Source organism: Podarcis filfolensis (genome assembly GCF_964270895.1).
Source record: "Podarcis filfolensis genome assembly, chromosome: 10".
Lineage (NCBI taxonomy): Eukaryota > Metazoa > Chordata > Lepidosauria > Squamata > Lacertidae > Podarcis > Podarcis filfolensis.
Window position 1 is genome coordinate 1,711,431 of NC_139612.1, and position 18,965 is coordinate 1,730,395.

The 18,965-nt window shown below is 44.3% G+C and overlaps 1 protein-coding gene across 1 annotated transcript in view; it reads right to left on the reverse strand.

Annotated features, from left to right (window-relative positions):
• Positions 1–265: 265 nt before the first annotated feature.
• Positions 266–18,965, reverse strand: part of CCDC3 (coiled-coil domain containing 3) — an 82,423-nt gene continuing 63,723 nt past the window's right edge. The window contains exon 4 of the mRNA XM_083575358.1: positions 266–1,877. Within this exon, the coding sequence (XP_083431484.1) occupies positions 1,602–1,877 (276 nt within the window). The 3' untranslated portion in view covers positions 266–1,601. The remainder of the gene's footprint in view (positions 1,878–18,965) is intronic.

Genomic DNA, 18,965 nt, shown 5'->3' on the forward strand with positions numbered 1-18,965 from the left:
AGATCCAGATGGCCTATAGTGTTTTGAGATTTATTTCATTTGCAACTGAGGTCTCTCCTAACCAGACTGAATTATAATTAATCAATTGGCATGCTTAGAACAGATTTGCAGAATGACTCTCACAGCTCAAGAGTCTGCTGGTAGAAGTTTGAGAGCACCTTAAGTGTAGCTGGCAGAGGCTGCCCAGCAGCCTCATGGTGGCAGAACCGCAAGCAGAGCCATGTTTGAAAAAGAGGAGTGACCCTCCTTGCAGTGGAGAAGGAAATCACAGACTCAGTTGCACGTTTATTTAAACATTTAAACAGCTTGTCTATATTGATTAGCATTGAAGGTAAGCTTTGCAGAAATAACTGGGAGGGGAAAACCCACCCCACCCTTAAAGCATTCAGGGGGGCCAACTAGAATAAAATATTTGGAGGGGGGACAGGTAATCCCTGTCCCACATAATCAATCACATGACACAGTACACATACACCATTTGAATGGCAATGCCCATTAGCTGGGGGTGGGGCTCAAATATTGGGGGCAAAGACCTCTCAGCCCCTAGGAGTTGGCTCCTATGAAAACTATTAAGGCCCCCCCCCTTAATTTTAAGGTGTTAAAGGTAAAAGTGGATGGCTTCTAAGGTGAATGGGAAAAAATGGGTAGCCTTTATCATTGGTTTCATGGTGTATCAGTCAATTAGATTTAAGTGTAATAATAACAAACTTTAAGAGACACAGATTCAGGTAGGGAGCCGTGTTGGTCTGACGCAGTCGAAATAAATATAAAAATATAAAAAAATGTCCAGTAGCACCTTAGAGACCAACTAAGTTTGTTCTGGTATAAGCTTTCATGTGCATGCACACGAAAGGTATCTGAAGAAGTGTGCATGCACACAAAAGCTTATACCAGAACAAACTTAGTTGGTCTATAAGGTGCTACTGGACAATTATTATTGTTATTGTTGTTATTATTATTTTTTTTATTATTATTATGAGATAAAGATATTCTGATTGCCAGCATATATTTAAGTAAAGTTGGATTGCATTCTGGAAATGTTGGAAGAGGATTAGAAAGTTTGCATTTTAATTTTACATTAGAATCCCTTATCTTTGTCTGGAAACCAGAGTTTGCCACATGCCACAAGGTCTTACTGAAATCACTGTGTTCATGCTGAGACTTCTGTCTGCATGGCCAAGACAGAGCGCACATGTTTTTCTATATCTTGCTCTTCCTTGGGAAGCTCAGACTGGCTTCCATGCAGCTCTCTGGTGGTCTCCCAAGCCCCAGCCTAAAGCAACAAATGCTAACTGACAATGTTGGGGGTCCAGTGTCCAGATCATTCATTGGGCCCAGACTCAAGCAGCTTTCATATCCGCTCAATTTGTCTCAACTGGATTTTTTTTTTATTACCCTCAGAGGAACATGGCATATGGACCATCATGTTTATGCAGACTTTAAATGCATAAACATAGAACAGTCAATGATGTTCTTGAACTCATAATGTCCCTTCTGGGCTGTAAGAGAAAAGAGGAGAGGAGAGGAAAGGAGAGGAGAGGAAAGGAGAGGTGTATGCTGTGAAGTCACCAGCATCACTGCCTGGAGCACTAAACCTGGCTTTATACTTTAAGGTAGGTAGCATGAGAGTTTGCTTGCTTTAAGGAGTTAGCATATGGGATCTGGCCTCCTACAGAGGACAGCTTCTCACTGAGCTTTCGGTTGATCAGCTCTATGTGTCTGGTGTTCTTCCTGGATTGCCTGAGCGACCGCTTGACTTTCTTGACTCGGTCTCGCAGCTGCTTGTTGCGCTTCTCCAGGCTGGCCACCTTTTGCTGGAGCTGCTTCACGTGTTCTTCTTCGTCAAACAAGGCTTTTTGGACTGAAGAGCACATGAGCTGAAATGACATGCACAGAATGACTGCTTTTAAGAAACAATTCCAGAAATCAGTTGATGGGGGACCAATGGGCATATCCTGGCAACCCTGTTCTTTTACAAAGGGGTTCTTTTATTGTATTTGCTATACTTCTGTAGCCAGCTCCCAGTAGATTCCCATCTGTTTTAGTGATGAAAAGGTGGTAGTGGCATTTTTGAATGGGAGCCAAGCTCCACTCCAACCCACAGTAGCCACTCGACATTTTAATTTACCCAAAATGTCATGCTCCAGCCCAGAGATCTATGAAAGCTATAGATTTTATAACTCTACAGGCAGGTCTCAGACGAAGGTGTGCTCTACCAACCCACGTTCCCAGCATGTTCACACTCCTGTCTCAGCAACATCTATGCTGACTTGGTCATGAACACAGAATGGAAGATGGCAGGATCCCCAAGGATGTGCTCTAGAGGTGTGAAGGGAATCCGCTGTACAGGAGTCCCTTGAAGGCAGCAGCAGTGCCTGGAGACAGGCAGGTAGGTCATGTAGCAGGTCAGGTCAGCTGTGACCAGAGGAGGAATAACTGCTGGGAGGAGCACAGAGAGAAGAAATGCCATGGTACACCTGCATCAGCATAACCAGATGCCTTCAGCTGCCCCACCTGCAGATAAAACATGTCTTTCCCGCATCAGTCTCGTCAGCCACAGCAGGTGCTGAGAAGGTGCACTCTTCCATTGTCGCCCAAGACCGACAGGGTGCCAACAACATAAGGCATGTCATAGACATTTTTGCTGTGTCTGCCATGACAGCAGCAGTAGCAGCAGCAGCCAGGGGGAATAAATGTGTAGCCACACGGGCATTGGCAGCCTTGTGCAGGGGGCCCCTAAAGTCTGGCACCAGGCTTGCCTAAAGTTACTGATCAGCTCTGCGCCACACTTGGCTTCCTCAGCGTGGCAGCCTCAGGGGCTCTCAGTTCATTCACTAAGGAGAAAGAGGAAGAAGAGGAAGGAAATGAATGGTGAAGAAGGGAACCCAAGAGGCCACAGCCCAATGTTTAGAGGCTTGGAAAGCGCAGGGACCCCTGGAGGGAAATCAGGCCAGGAGCCAACAAAGTATTTCAAACTACACCGTAAGGAGAGGTTCTGAGAGCAACTTGCAAGTGAAATAGGGAGTATTAATAGCCAAAAAATTAAACAAATGCTCCAACAGTGTCTCAAGCACAAAGCAACCACCTCTGCAGCCACCTACTGCTGTGACTCATTCTGTTCTGTATTACTTTTCTCTATAATTGCCATATGATTCATTTCTTTCTCTGTTTTTATTTTGCACTCCTCTGGCATGCTCTCAGGGAGTTTCCTGTTAAATATGTATGTGTACACACACACACACACACACACACACACAATTAAATAGTAGTGCAATTCAAGGTGGAAATGCATGTTACAAGGAACATGTGGCTGCTGCTGTAAACAGCACCCCAGAGTTAAATTCTGGTGGTCAGTTGCAAAGGGGACTCTGAGATCTAATTACACATTTTATTTGAGAATTATTTTTTATTCTGTGTAATAAGAAAATTTTGGTGGATTTGATCATGGTTTTAGTGCATATGTAGCAACTGCTTTCCCCCTTCTCCTTCTTTGGATAATGCCATCGTCTTTGGGTAGCACAACAAAAGTTTATCTGAGTTAAATTCTCCCCCTCCTGCCCAGCAACATATAGAAAGAAAATCGCCCTGTGTTTTGACGCCATCAATCAGAGGGGGCAGTTCCACACCCCAGCCCCTCCCCCGCAGCAAAAGCTGCCAGGGTGGGCAACAGCCATAGGAGCCAACTCCTAGGGGCTGAGGGGACTTTGGCCCCCCCAATAAAATATTGGGCCAGCCTCCCAAGTTGATGAGCATTGCCATTCAAAGGGTGTGTGTGCACTATATCGTGTGATTGATTATGCAGGCTGGGACTCACCTGGCCCCTTAAATATTTTATTCAAGTTGGCACCCCTGATCACCCTCCTGCCCCCATCTGACAGGCCTGCACTCGCCCGTTTGTGGTGGGTGACAATCACTCCCCACTCCTCTCCCTCTGCGTCCGCTACTGTTGACAGGCAAGCGCTGGCCATGGGGCATGGAGGGTGACTTTCATCCTCCACACTCCCTGCCATTGACGGGCGAGGGCAGGTGCGCCAGGTGGAGGTGGAACAGGTCACGTGGCGCCCTCAATTGGGGGGGGCAAGTCAGCACCCCTAGTTTGGGGAGTTTCATTTCAAGGTAAGGGGACAGGCAAGTGCCAGACTGCAAAATTACCCTGGTGATTCCCTTTAATAGTTTGAGATGTACCGTTCTATGAACTCATCATTATTAATTGTTCTCATTATAACCAGATTAATCTGGGAGAGAATTGTTCTGGAAAAGTGTGTGTGTGAAAAACAGAAAGTCACACTTAGTATATTAAGCTGTATTGGCCATGTGACATTTAATCAACTGTTGTATAGGTGTGAAAAATTACTGCTGGTGGTGCTTTAGTCAGTTTTATACTTCATGCTACAGTTTAATCTCCCCCCCTGCCCCCCACTTACTGCCTGCCTTCCTACCAATTTCTCAGCAATTCAGATAGGCACCCTTTGGCTAAGAGATTGTGCCAACCCAAATCTCTTGCTGTGATGATGAATAATTGCATGTTATCCTGCCTATTTTTTCATTCATTGTTTTGTAATATTTTCTTACAAGCTGAATGGGTTGGGAAGGGCAAGATATTTGTTTGCCTTGAAAAAGAACCATCAGCTAACAATCCTCTTGTATGAAAAGACTGGCCAGAACTGCCATCCACAGTTGACGGCTTCAATTTGAGTCCCTATTACTAATCTGTTCTGAGTGCTCTGCATAAATAAAGCATTTCGTCCACTACTTCCAGCCGCTGCCTTTGAAGGCAAGACCCAAGGACATGGTGTTTCACGTGTGTGTGTGTGCGCGCGCGTGTGTGTGCGCAAGAGTATCTGTCAAATATTTTCTAACAATGCATGCCCATTTCAAGGAAAATCTGACTCAGACAAGGTTAATTTGCCCCCTCTAAACCCGCTGCATAAAACATATGTTCTCTCCCTATAAAGCTATTTTTTTAAGAATTGCCATAAACATTTATTTGCAAAAACTTCTATACTACCAACGTACATTAAAATGGCATGATTGTGAATAGCATAAAATCAACAATAAATTGCATCAATAAATAAATAAGTCACAGATCAGCAGATCAGTTTAATACATCAACATATCTGGATTGCCCCTCAGAGAAAGCTTGTGTCAGCAGATTTTAAGCAGGCTCCTAAATTCCAGACTTCGGCTGCTGGGGAAGGAACTCCGGAGGAAGTCCATTCCACTGTCAAACAGAATGTTCCTCCTGATGTTTAGTCTCAGTCTCCCTTCTTGTAACCTGATGCCATGGGTTCGAGATCCACCCTCCCTTGGGAGGTTCCTCCCCTAGTTCCTTCCCCCGCAGCCTGAGGCTCCACCGCCTTGCCTCTCATGGCTCTGCATGTTCTCAGAGAGCGCTGGTTTTGGGTGGCTCTCTGCCCCAGCCTCTTCCTGCTCACTACACCCTGTTGCCTCTTCCGCTCCCCCCCCCAGCCTGCTCCCCTTTCTGCTTCTGACTGCTCCTTCTTGTCCCACCCCCATCTGGGTGGCGCCTCCCTCTGCATCCAGCCAGTCCCTGACCGGCAATCTCTCTCTGTCTCTTTCTCTCAGATCATATTCCTTTAGGATGATTTATATCTGCATCAAGTTCAAAGGCAACTGGAAGCTTTTGGATCTTTTTGTGGGTTATATATAAAAAATTAATAATCGGTTCCATATATTTATAAGGATGGTGCTTTCTATAAGATTGTAATGAAGGGAACATTTGAGAGTTGTTCTCATTTTCCTGGGTTTCTCTGGCTGGAGGATTCCCAATAATTTTCTGCTTCTGTGTATATTGCTGGAAAATGTGAGTATCATTTGCAAGTTTTGGCTAGCATGCCTATTGGCTTACCAAGATTCACTGACTCAGCAGAAAAGAAAAATTGTGGGGTGGAGAAACTCTCCCTTCATCTCTCTCCTCTGTTCATAAAAACTTGCTAGAAACTCTTTTTTAAATTATCTAAAAAGCACTGTGTTCAGCAGGCTTTGGGTTTTTTGGTGTGGTTTTTTAAAAACCTCTCTAGAAAAAGAACTAATTCATTTAAAAGTATGATATTTGCTTCACTCGAATATTTCAGTGCCTGGTGAGTTTGAGTTCAATGCAGAAGAAGTATTAAAATGGTCCAAGGCCATAATTTCAAATGGGGAGCAGGGTTAGTAAGACTAAATGCAAAGAAGCTGAAAGACCCACTGCATACATTCAAGATTTAATTTGGGGGGGGGAGGTTCTGAATTTCTTCTCGTAATTTTTCTGTTTTCATAGAAATATTGTCAAGAGACATTAAATAGTTTAAACACAAAGGGGTCATGTGTCATTTGTTTTTCCAAGGCTACTCCAGTCAGAATCGCACTTAGGCTGCGATCTTACTCAGTCTTTTCATCGGAGGAAGCCCCATCAAACAGAGTGACGCTTATTTTCAAGTAAGGATTAGGATTGCCTCATAAGAAAATCTGCAGAGGGGTAGTCATATTCTCTTGAGGAAACACAGCACAATAATCTTGTAGCATATTAACAAGATTAATTGTAATATAAACATTGGATGAAGTGGACTCAGTCCACAAAAGTTTTCAATCAGCTGGTTTTTGAGATGTCTCAAGACTCTTCTTCTCTTAACAACTGTCATTTCTCAGCTTTGCTGCAGTGTTGCAAGTCTGAGAGACTTTAGTGATTGGGATACAGTGGGCCAGGCATGAGAAAGGATGTTTCTGTGCATCTGCTTAGGCCTGAAGCTAAATGGTTGATGCCTTTCATTATATGTATATCTATTTGTTGAGACATGTAATCCTAGAATTTCCTTGGGAAATAAATTGTGTTTGTGTGTGTGTGCACAATGAAAGGTTTGGGATACAGTTTATGAACAATTAGATTGTGGCATATATATTCCACGCTCTCACACATACAGAGCTACCTTCTCTGTTGCACTGTGCAGTTTGAGTCGAATGGAACAGACGTTCTGCAACCAGCAGCTACTGCTGCCACTCTTGGTAAGCCACAGGCTAGACTGTAGCATTACCTTCAGATTGTATGTCACCAAAACCTTTAAGTCTGCTTAAAAGGCATACTGTAGAATGTTCTTGAGGTGTATTTGTGTGTGAGAGAGAAACCTGTCCCAGTTCACTTTTTGAACCAAGACAGGAAAAGATATACTACATTATCTCTTTGACTTCATGCCCAGGTTTGGGGACCAGGGAGTACAGATCTTCATGTGACTCTCTCTGGGGATCTCTCCCAGGCTGTCTCTCCCTCAGAAAAAGGAGTCATAAACCAGATATTTATCTCCCCACTTTACAGGGTTGAATTTCTCATTCCTAGGCTGTGCTCATGCTCCCATTTACTCTGAATCCAGTGTGCTCCAACTGCTGCTTTGGAAAGCAGTGTACTGTACACATGAGATAAACATAATCCATATTTTTCTGTATCTATCCTTTCATGTTTTAAATGAAATACTATGTTTTGATTCATTTTTCCCAACCTAGCTTTGGTCCAAATTGGAAAAAAGAATAACCTTGTAGTGCTTTAAGCCAGTGAATTATACACAGCTGTGTTGTGGAGACACCTTATAATAAATACCACCATCAGAATGGCATTGGAAAAGCCAGTTTGTCTTTGCCTCTGCCCAGATCCTGGCAGAAGGGGAGACCAGACACAAGTTTGGTGAGTTTTAACAATAGCCCTATGCTCAGGCAAGGTGAGGAGGAAGAGGGTTGTGAGCCCTGCTCCAGTGACCACCACACACATGGCCAGCAAATGAAAGGGTTCTAGGCATGCCCAGTTCTTTTGCCTGGTGGGGGGTGCTCTGAATGAGCCCGTCATCCTCCCTCATGGGGATGGGTGTCACATGCTTAGAGCACATTAACAAAGCACACAGATGGCAGAAAGTGTACATGAATGCTGCAAGGGGGGGGTTGGCCTGCATGGTTCCATAGTCCCCTCAAGCTTGCTTTCAGTGTGTGCATGGGCATGCAGGGTATTTCTGATAACCCCCCCCCCCCCATTATATGTTGCTACTGTTGTCTTCAGAATGCTGGAGAGTTCTCCAAGAGGTATATTCTCTGGGTGAACTCTTGTTCTTAAAAATGCTTTCAAAAAGAAATAAGCACCTTTGTACAGAGTGAAATGATACACCATTTAAAGCACAATATTAGAAGATTACCCTCCGCTTTTAAAATCCAGTTTATAGTTCAGGAGCCATGTGAAAGGAAGCAAGTACAGTGGTACCTCGGGTTAAGAACTTAATTCGTTCTGGAGGTCTGTTCTTAACCTGAATCTGTTCTTAACCTGAAGGACCACTTTAGCTAATGGGGCCTCCTGCTGCCACACGATTTTTGTTCTCTTCCTGAAGCAAAGTTCTTAACCCGAGGTACTATTTCTGGGTTAGCGGAGTCTGTAACCTGAAGCGCCTGTAAACTGAAGTGTCTGTAACTCGAGGTACCACTGTAATCTGATTTGCACAGAGCCCAACTGGATTCCCTTTGAGCCTATTTTGAATTTGTGCTAGGTTAATCTCAAGTTGGTAGAACATAGTTTCCCGGCCTCACCATTTCACAGAGCAAATTTCATCCCTAAAAGCCTTTTCAAGTACTTTATTAGTTTAATTTGCTACAGGTACAAAGCACATACTTTCCCCCAGGTGGCTGCCATGGCCCTTTGAGCATATATGGTTTACGACATGTAAAGCTGCCTTGAGAGCAGGCTGGCACTTGTGTATGCTTTATCTTCTGCTTAGGATGATTGCTGTGCACCACTTGTGCATGTTTTTGCAATTATCACATCATGAAGAAACCTGGAGAGAGGGAAAGAGAGGCTTTACCAGGAGTTTCAACAACCCATTAGCATGCTGCAGTCCTGAATTTTGTTTATGCAATCAATATCTGAAGGCAGGAACACAAGGAAAAGTGATTATCAGGACAGAAAGATCTCTAGGAATTAAAATGAAGGGAAGTGTGCCACTTTTTCATTGGCTGCACACAGACAAGCAGCCCCATGGCAGTTCATATTTCATAGTTTGGCACCAAATTCTCCCATGTCATTCACTGTAAAAGGAGGGAGGGATGCACACCATAGTTTCTTCCTGTCACTTTACGGGAGGAGGAGTTCACTTAGCTCAATAAAGATAAACCTCAGTAGAGAACTGTTTACACTAATGATAGTTGGTGTGGTTTTCCATGTGACTGCCCTGACTTATCAGAAACATGGGAGTTCCTTCATTCACCTTTCCAAGGGCATTCTGTACCAGGGGCTGCACCCCACAAGCCCACCAACTCCCCTTACCAAACTCCCTCCTCCCTTTACACCTCACCAAAACCATCTCCTCCCCTTAGAGCTAACCCCTCCCCTTCCTTCTTGCCAAAACTGCTGCTCCTTCCCGGCTTAGACCTTGCTAAAGCTCTGCAGCTTCTCTGGGACGCCTGCTTCCTTGCTCACCTGCCCAGCCCTCTCCCCCTCTGGGCTTCCCAAGCACCTGCTGCCACTGAGGTCAGCCTGAAAAGGAAGCCTAGAAAGAATACTAATGTTATTTTCTACAGATATCTATCCAACTTTGGAAATTCTTTGCCACAGCCTTTTCCTTGTGTCAAGGAGTTCCAGCCAGATGAGCAGGGTATATTGTTATTGTTATTATGCTTAAAGCTTAAGCAAAAGCCTTATCCAAAAGGTGGGTTTTGAGAAGGGATTTGAAGATGCACGTTCAAGGGATGAGTTCCATGCAAAGAGGTCAAAGATGTCGAGCAAAGGACTTGTGGCATTTAGGGTGGTACCATGAGAAAGGCAGGAGTCATGGGCAGGTATAGAATGAGAGTCCAAGACAGAAAGACTGGCTGCAGTGTGGAGGGCTTTGCAAGGGAAGGACAAAAGTCTTGTGCTGGGAATAGGTAGTAATTGCTTGCTTTCGCTGAGGATCTAACAAACAAGCACAGTTAACAAAAACCCATTTCACTTTACTGAAATTGAGTCGCATACTGTTTATTCTAGTGGTGTTAGATGTATACAATACTTAGAAAATTTATCAGTAAAGAAATAGATGTCTATGATGCTGTGCTTGGAAATCAGAAATACGTAAGCCCCAAACCAGAAAAATCCTTGCGGAGAAGCCCCATCTGTTAGATAGTTGCTAAAGGGCTCAAAGGTGCAACGGACATGCTGTGGATTGAGGTCACAGTCATACAGTAAGAGCGCTGGAGGAAGCTTGGAACAGAAAGGTCTGTGCCTGGAAACCTTTCTCTGCAACAGAACATCATTTCAGCCTGACAACAGGAAAGAAGGCAATGCACTGAAAAGGAGACCTTGTGAGTTAGAAATAGGCTTGCTTGGCAAAGTGGAATTCCCACCTTGTTCACAGCAGACTGAAACTGGTGGACTTGATAACATCCCATCAAAGCAACAGCTTGCAAATGAGAATTCTCTCAGCCTTACCGACAAAGATTCAGGGCACAAACGCATCACAATTGCTTACGCAACATATATTAGTTTAAAAGTCATTCCTGCTCCTCCAAGTGGTTCTTGAATGGAAGTCTCAGCACCTGAGCAGAGCTACAGTCCCAAGGGTGGCTTTAATACTTATTGTATTGTGTTTATTGTTTTTACACATTACCCTTCAGTACGGAAATTATCAGGGCATCTTACAGAATTAAAATTTAAAGAAGTAAAAATAAAACACGCTTCAGTGAAACAATGCAAAGATAAAGCAGGGGATGAAAAGAGCTTTGTTTCCAGATGTGTGACTGTAGGAAAGTTACCTTTCCAGTGCAATCCTATTTATCACAGACTTGTAGAGTTAGAAGGGACCCCAGGGGTCATTTAGCTCAACCCCCTGCAATGCAGGAGGATGTCCAACCTCTACTGAATTCAATGAAACATTTTCCCAGCAGTCAGGGCAGTGCTTGGGAAATTCATTTTAAATTGGAATTAGGGCAAGTTCAAGTTCATCCTGCCAAAAATAAACTAGTTCCAGTTCATACCTGCTTTTCTACATAACATTCAGGTTCAATTCAAGTTCACCCAGCTGAAACTTTTAATTCCTCAAAAGTTCATCCTTTGGGGGGGAGTAAAATAAATTTAAATATTCAGAATGTTACAAGCTGCTGTGCTAAAGTGTAGGGACCAAAAGTAAATCAGGGCCCCCATACTCATAATACGATATATGACCCACAGAATGTCAATGGGTGACATTCTGTTTCCATGCAATGTCTATTAAAAGGACAAAGCCTCCTTCACTTTGCTTCTGTACTGCTCCTGTTGGGAGAGAGCAAATCTCTTCAGCAGGGAAGATATAGGAAATGTCTCACATCCGTTCCTTGTGACTGCTTGGGAACAGTGATTAAATGACTAAGTGGCCACAGCAACAGCAGCTCCTCTGCATCTGCTCAATAAGCCTTAGAATGCTGTCTCCATGTTTCGTATTCTAACTTTCTTTGTAGATGTTCCATTAATGTACTTTTAAAAAGAAAGAAACTGGTGCTGGATTCAACTAACACATTCACTAGTGGAAACCACCTAATTTGACTCTTTAGTATAGAAGTAACCCCAGAGGGAATTTGAGAATGACGAGACTGTTTCTCAGAGAAGCCTCTGGCTTGTTCCAAATCCAGTGGGAGTCATTGGCTTACATGGTGATGTCTCTGCTTATTTTGGTTTATAAAAACAATTTTGGAATATTCTATTTATTTTACATTTTAAAAAATGTTTTTGAAAAGTGACTTTTATAAATGTTGTGTGTGTGTTCTTTTAAAGAAAAAGTGGTCCCTGTTGTCTTATGGATGGACAAATAGGTGACAATGAAATTCCTCTCGTGTTTCCTGGACTCTCCAACTCAGTGATCTAAAGTCCTTTAGCCCACAAGAGGCACTTCCTTGATTCCCCACCTGCAGTCACATTCCTTGCTCTAGCAGCGACCAGCTGCCTCAGCAGCTGAGCAATTTGCTGTGCTGCTGCATTCAGGGGTTATGGACAGCCTGACCATTCTTCTTTAACCACACCAGGTGCTTAGATGCCTGCACTTATCTTGCAACCATTCAGTGGAAACAACGGTGGGAATCTGAGGAAGCAAAACATGTTTGCTGACCAGTGAATATTGCTCTTAATTGCAAAACTAATAATAATAATAATAATAATAATAATAATAATAATAATAATAATAAATTTTACTTAAAAACACAATCCCAGAATGCTTTCAGGAGGGGCAAGATTCTTTCTCACACACTTACACTAGCCCTGTTGGTAGAGCATGAGTCTTAGTTTCAGGGTCATGAGTTTGAGCCCCACCTTGGGCAAAGGATTCCTGCATTGCAGGGGGTTGGACTAGATAACCCTTGTGGTCCCTTGCAACAATTCTATGATTCTACACCCACAAACTCCATTCCCAGGGCTCAAACTCAGAATCCTACTTAGAATCATAGAGTTGGAAGAGACCACAAGGGCCATCGAGTCCAACCCCCTGCCAAGCAGGAAACACCATCAGAGCACTCCTGACATATGGTTGTCAAGCCTCTGCTTAAAGACCTCCAAAGAAGGAGACTCCACCACACTCCTTGGCAGCAAATTCCACTGTCGAACAGCTCTTACTGTCAGGAAGTTCTTCCTAATGTTTAGGTGGAATCTTCTTTCTTGTAGTTTGGATCCATTGCTCCGTGTCCGCTTCTCTGGAGCAGCAGAAAACAACCTTTCTCCCTCCTCTATGTGACATCCTTTTATATATTTGAACATGGCTATCATATCACCCCTTAACCTCCTCTTCTCCAGGCTAAACATGCCCAGCTCCCTTAGCCGTTCCTCATAAGGCATCGTTTCCAGGCCTTTGACCATTCTGGTTGCGCTCCTCTGGACACGTTCCAGTTTGTCAGTGTCCTTCTTGAACTGTGGTGCCCAGAACTGGACACAGTACTCCAGGTGAGGTCTGACCAGAGCAGAATACAGTGGCACTATTACTTCCCTTGATCTAGATGCTATACTCCTATTGATGCAGCCCAGAATTGCATTGGCTTTTTTAGCTGCCGCATCACACTGTTGGCTCATGTCAAGTTTGTGGTCAACCAAGACTCCTAGATCCTTTTCACATGTGCTGCTCTCAAGCCAGGTGTCACCCATCTTGTATTTGTGCCTCTCATTTTTTTTGCCCAAGTGCAATACTTTACATTTCTCCCTGTTAAAATTCATCTTGCTTGTTTTGGCCCAGTTCTCTAATCTGTCAAGGTCATTTTGAAGTGTGATCCTGTCCTCTGGGGTGTTAGCCACCCTTCCCAGTTTGGTGTCATCTGCAAATTTGATCAGGATGCCCTTGAGTCCATCATCCAAGTCGTTGATAAAGATGTTGAATAAGACTGGGCCCAAGACAGAACCCTGTGGCACCCCACTAGTCACTCTTCTCCAGGATGAAGAGGAACCATTGATGAGCACCCTTTGGGTTCGGTCAGTCAGCCAGTTACAAATCCACTGAGTGGTAGCATAGTCAAGACCGCATTTTACCAGCTTCTTTACAAGAATATCATGGGGCACCTTGTCAAATGCCTTGCTGAAATCAAGGTAGGCTACATCCACTGCATTCCCTTCATCTACCAGGCTTGTAATTCTGTCAAAAAACGAGATCAGGTTAGTCTGACATGACTTATTTTTCAGAAATCCATGCTGACTATTGGTGATCACAGCATTCCTTTCTAGGTGCTCACAGACTGTTTGCTTAATGATCTGCTCCAGAATCTTCCCTGGTATTGATGTCAGACTGACTGGGCGGTAATTATTTGGGTCCTCTCTTTTTCCCTTTTTGAAAATAGGGACAACATTTGCCCTCCTCCAGTCTGCCGGGACTTCGCCTGTTCTCCAGGAATTCTCAAAGATGACTGCCAGTGGTTCTTGTACCTATTGTTTACCATTCTGCTGTATGGTCCAAAGGCACATGAGGCCACCAACTTGCTGAAGCTAAGCACATCTGGGACTGGTCAGTACCTTATTGGGAGAACATCTGGGAACCATGGGTACACCCAGTAGGGGATGGCGTGACATGCCTGCACCACACACTGACCTTTGTGTGGCTGGTTCGTGGTAGCACCCTGGGATGGAGAGGGCTGAATTGGTGGAGAAATACAAACACCGCAGCAGGATCATGAATTGGTTCTGCTGGCATGTTTGCACCATGCCAACCTCACTGCTGCCATGCCCCTCTCCGCCACAATACATGTCAGGGTGGGTGTATTTAACCATACAGTGGAATAATGTGGAATCCATTAAGAAAATTTGGCGATGGGTTAGTATTGTCTTTGACAGGTGCTAATGCAAGACAGATTTTCAAGATGTGTCTCCTCTTGCAACTTGCATTGGCCACAGCACAGTTAAAAGTGTCATAATGCTTTAAAATATCATACTCACATTGTAAATAAATAGCATTTCTGGTTGGGTTCTGCTCAGTCTTGTGTGTAAAAGAGTGCTTCTTGGCTCTGATTAAAAGCAAAATAGGCAGGTTCCTGGAATCCAATGTTTACGCACCATAAGGACTATTGCAATATACGATAGTAGTCATGGCCAGTAATATAATCAGGGTTGTTTGTATCCTGCAATTTCAGCAAGTGTTGGGCTGTGTATGTGCAAAATGTGATAAAGAACAGAGAATTTAAACTTCCAGAGAATCTTTCCTTTGGGCTGCAATTCTCTACACATTTTTCTCAGAGTAGACATGTATAGTGGCGTTGAGTGCCTTACATAGGCTTCAGCTGGAAAGGGATAGCCTAACTTCTGTTGTCTTTGCTTGAGTAACCTCTACGTTAGATTACTGCAGCACATTATATGTGGGGCATCTGAAGACAGCTTGAAACTTCAGCTTGTGCAAAATTCAGGGGCCTCATTGCTCACCAGGGCAAGACAGGTTAAGCATCAATCCTGGCCTGACTGCACTAGCTGCCAATTAGTTTCCAGGCCCAATTCAAAGTGCTGCTTTTGACCTATAAAGCATTAAATGGCTCAGGACAGCAATACCTCAAGGACTGTCTTTCCCCATATGAACTGACCCATCATTCTCTGAGGCCCTTCTTTGTGTCCCTCCTCCATAAGAAACCTGGAGGGCAGCAACGTGAGAGCAGGCTTTTTTCATTCTTTTATTTAAAAAAGTTTGTTATCTTGATTTCCTATTTTTCTGGCAAGTTTTTGCCATTTCTGCATATTCCCTTAATTTTTGCATCCATTCTTCTTTTGCTGGGACTTCTTCTTCTTTCCCTTTTTGGGCAATGAAGTTGCCCATCCAACAGATAGCAGCACCTGGTCAGCAGACAAAGCTGACCCACAAGCCAGATGGTGCATTCTCAACTATGGTGAAATGCACTGTATTTCTACTATACTGATTTGTGCTGGACTGGATGAGCTCCAGTAAACAGTTATTGAATCCCAAGAAGATGAAGGCTCTTTGAGTGGGTGGCGACTGTGTCCAGGAGATAGGAAAGCTACCTGTTCTGGATGGCATCACATTCTCTCTGAAGTAGCAGGTGTGCAGCTGTCATGGACTTGCTGGATGCAGAGGAGTGGTGGGAGGCTGGGGAACCCCCAAAGGAAGACAGCTCAGAGCCAGGGGAGTGGTGGTGGGATGACCATGAATGGTTGGAGGGAGCAGAGGAGGAGGTAATGGTAGCTGAAGAGGTAACAGCGCTTAGTGAACTGGTGCAGTCTGTGGCAGAGAGCAGTTCAGAATCAGGCAGAAGAGAGGCTGGAGAGGAGGGGGCCAAGAGACAGAGATAAGGCAGGTTGCCGAAGAAGCCAGGGGTCTCTCCCTCCTGCTGCAACCAGTCCCCTTCCCAACTGGTCTCCCAGAATGAAAAGGGGACGAAGCAAAGACAGGCAAGGCGACGAAGTCTCAGGTTGCTTGGAAAGGACTCTGTGGGGAGATGTGGGGAGACGAGGACCTTCAGTCCTCATAGCTGCCTCATTGGAGCAAGATCTACTGGGAAGATCTACTGGCCTCCCAAGTTATCTTATTTCTTTGAATAAAGATCTAACTTCATTAATGCTATGTAAGTTATTGCTGACCTGCTCCTCACACAGTAGTTTGGGGCAATTCCTGGATACATCTTTGTCACTAGAGGCCCGTGTCCTCTGCGGCTAGGAGGGCCTTTTGCCCAGCACGTTTTTTCTAAAAAAAAAAAAAAGGTTAGGGGTACTTTCATTTTCCTACTCATCTTGAAATACTGCCCTTCAATGAGGCCAAACCTAGATTCACAAAATGTTATGGGGTATGTATTGAGAGAGTCAGAACTTACAGGGTTAAGAAGTTCTGAGTGACGCTTCACATTCTTGGAGGTGTGTTTAGAACACGGAAGTGGGAGTGGTCAGTATCTCTGAGAGAGAGAGAGAGAGAGAGAGAGAGAGACACGCAGTGTGAGTCTAGCCAGATCCGGGAGAGGGTCAAGATGAGTGCGCTGTCACCGGGATTAACGATCTGTTGATCTGTACGAGATTAAAGCTACTTGTAAGATAAGGAAGACACCGAGCGTCTGCCTGATTTATTGCTGCATAGAATCATAGAATCATAGAATCATAGAGTTGGAAGAGACCACAAGGGTCATCGAGTCCAACCCCCTGCCAAGCAGGAAACACCATCAGAGCACTCCTGACATATGGTTGTCAAGCCTCTGCTTAAAGACCTCCAAAGAAGGAGACTCCACCACACTCCTTGGCAGCAAATTCCACTGTCGAACAGCTCTTACTGTCAGGAAGTTCTTCCTAATGTTTAGGTGGAATCTTCTTTCTTGTAGTTTGGATCCATTGCTCCGTGTCCACTTCTCTGGAGCAGCAGAAAACAACCTTTCTCCCTCCTCTATGTGACATCCTTTTATATATTTGAACATGGCTATCATATCACCCCTTAACCTCCTCTTCTCCAGGCTAAACATGCCCAGCTCCCTTAGCCGTTCCTCATAAGGCATCGTTTCCAGGCCTTTGACCATTTTGGTTGCCCTCCTCTGGACACGTTCCAGTTTGTCAGTGTCCTTCTTGAACTGTGGTGCCCAGAACTGGACACAGTACTCCAGGTGAGGTCTGACCAGAGCAGAATACAGTGGCACTATTACTTCCCTTGATCTAGATGCTATACTCCTATTGATGCAGCCCAGAATTGCATTAGCTTTTTTAGCTGCCGTGTCACACTGTTGGCTCATGTCAAGTTTGTGGTCAACCAAGACTCCTAGATCCTTTTCACATGTACTGCTCTCAAGCCAGGTGTCACCCATCTTGTATTTGTGCCTCTCATTTTTTTTGCCCAAGTGCAATACTTTACATTTCTCCCTGTTAAAATTCATCTTGTTTGTTTTGGCCCAGTTCTCTAATCTGTCAAGGTCATTTTGAAGTGTGATCCTGTCCTCTGGGGTGTTAGCCACCCCTCCCAGTTTGGTGTCATCTGCAAATTTGATCAGGATGCCCTTGAGTCCATCATCCAAGTCGTTGATAAAGATGTTGAATAAGACCGGGCCCAAGACAGAACCCTGTGGCACCCCACTAGTCACTCTTCTCCAGGATGAAGAGGAACCATTGATGAGCACCCTTTGGGTTCGGTCAGTCAGCCAGTTACAAATCCACTGAGTGGTAGCATAGTCAAGACCGCATTTTACCAGCTTCTTTACAAGAATATCATGGGGCACCTTGTCAAATGCCTTGCTGAAATCAAGGTAGGCTACATCCACTGCGTTCCCTTCATCTACCAGGCTTGTAATTCTGTCAAAAAACGAGATCAGGTTAGTCTGACATGACTTATTTTTCAGAAATCCATGCTGAGTATTGGTGATCACAGCATTCCTTTCTAGGTGCTCACAGACTGTTTGCTTAATGATCTGCTCCAGAATCTTCCCTGGTATTGATGTCAGACTGACTGGGCGGTAATTATTTGGGTCCTCTCTTTTCCCCTTTTTGAAAATAGGGACAACATTTGCCCTCCTCCAGTCTGCCGGGACTTCGCCTGTTCTCCAGGAATTCTCAAAGATGACTGCCAGTGGTTCTGAAATCACATCTGCCAGTTCTTTTAATACTCTTGGATGCAGTTCATCTGGCCCTGGAGACTTGAATACATCTAGACTAGCCAAGTATTCTTGTACTATCTCCTTAGTTATTCTGGGCTGTGTTTCCTCTGCTGAATCATTTGCTCCAAATTCTTCAGGTCGGGCATTGTTTTCTTTATCGGAGAAGACTGAGGCAAAGAAGGCATTGAGGAGTTCAGCCCTTTCTGTGTCCCCTGTTTGCATTTCACCATCTTCTCCTCTGAGTGACCCCACTGTTTCTTTGTTCTTCCTTTTGCTACGAACATACCCATAAAAGCCTTTTTTGTTGCTTTTAACCTCTCTAGCAAGCCTGAGTTCATTCTGTGCTTTAGCTTTTCTGACCTTGTGTCTACACGTGCTGGCTATTTGTTTGAATTCCTCTTTGGTGGTTTCCCCCCTTTTCCATTTTTTGTACACATCCTTTTTTAATCTTAACTCAGTTAAAAGTTCTTTAGATAGCCACCCTGGCTTCTTTAGGCACCTTCCATGTTTCCGTCTCATTGGTATTGCCTGAAGTTGTGCTTTTACTATCTCCCTCTTAACAAACTCCCAGCCATCATGAACTCCCTTTCCTTTTAGTATTACTGTCCATGGGATCTCACCCAGCACTTCCCTAAGTTTTATGAAGTCGGCTTTCTTAAAGTCGAGAAATTGTGTCCTAGTATGCTTGGCTGCTCCTTTCTGCTGTATAGTAAACTTCAGAAGAGCATGATCACTCGCGCCTAATGATCCTTCCACTTCTACCCCACTAACCAGGTCATCAACATTGGTTAGGACCAGATCTAAAATGGCTGTTCCTCTTGTTGCTTCTCCCACTTTCTGGACAATGAAGTTGTCTGCAAGGCCAGTGAGGAATCTGTTTGACCTTATGCTCTTGGCTGAGTTTGACATCCAACAAATATCCGGGTAATTGAAGTCCCCCATTACTACTATCTCCCTTCCTTTTG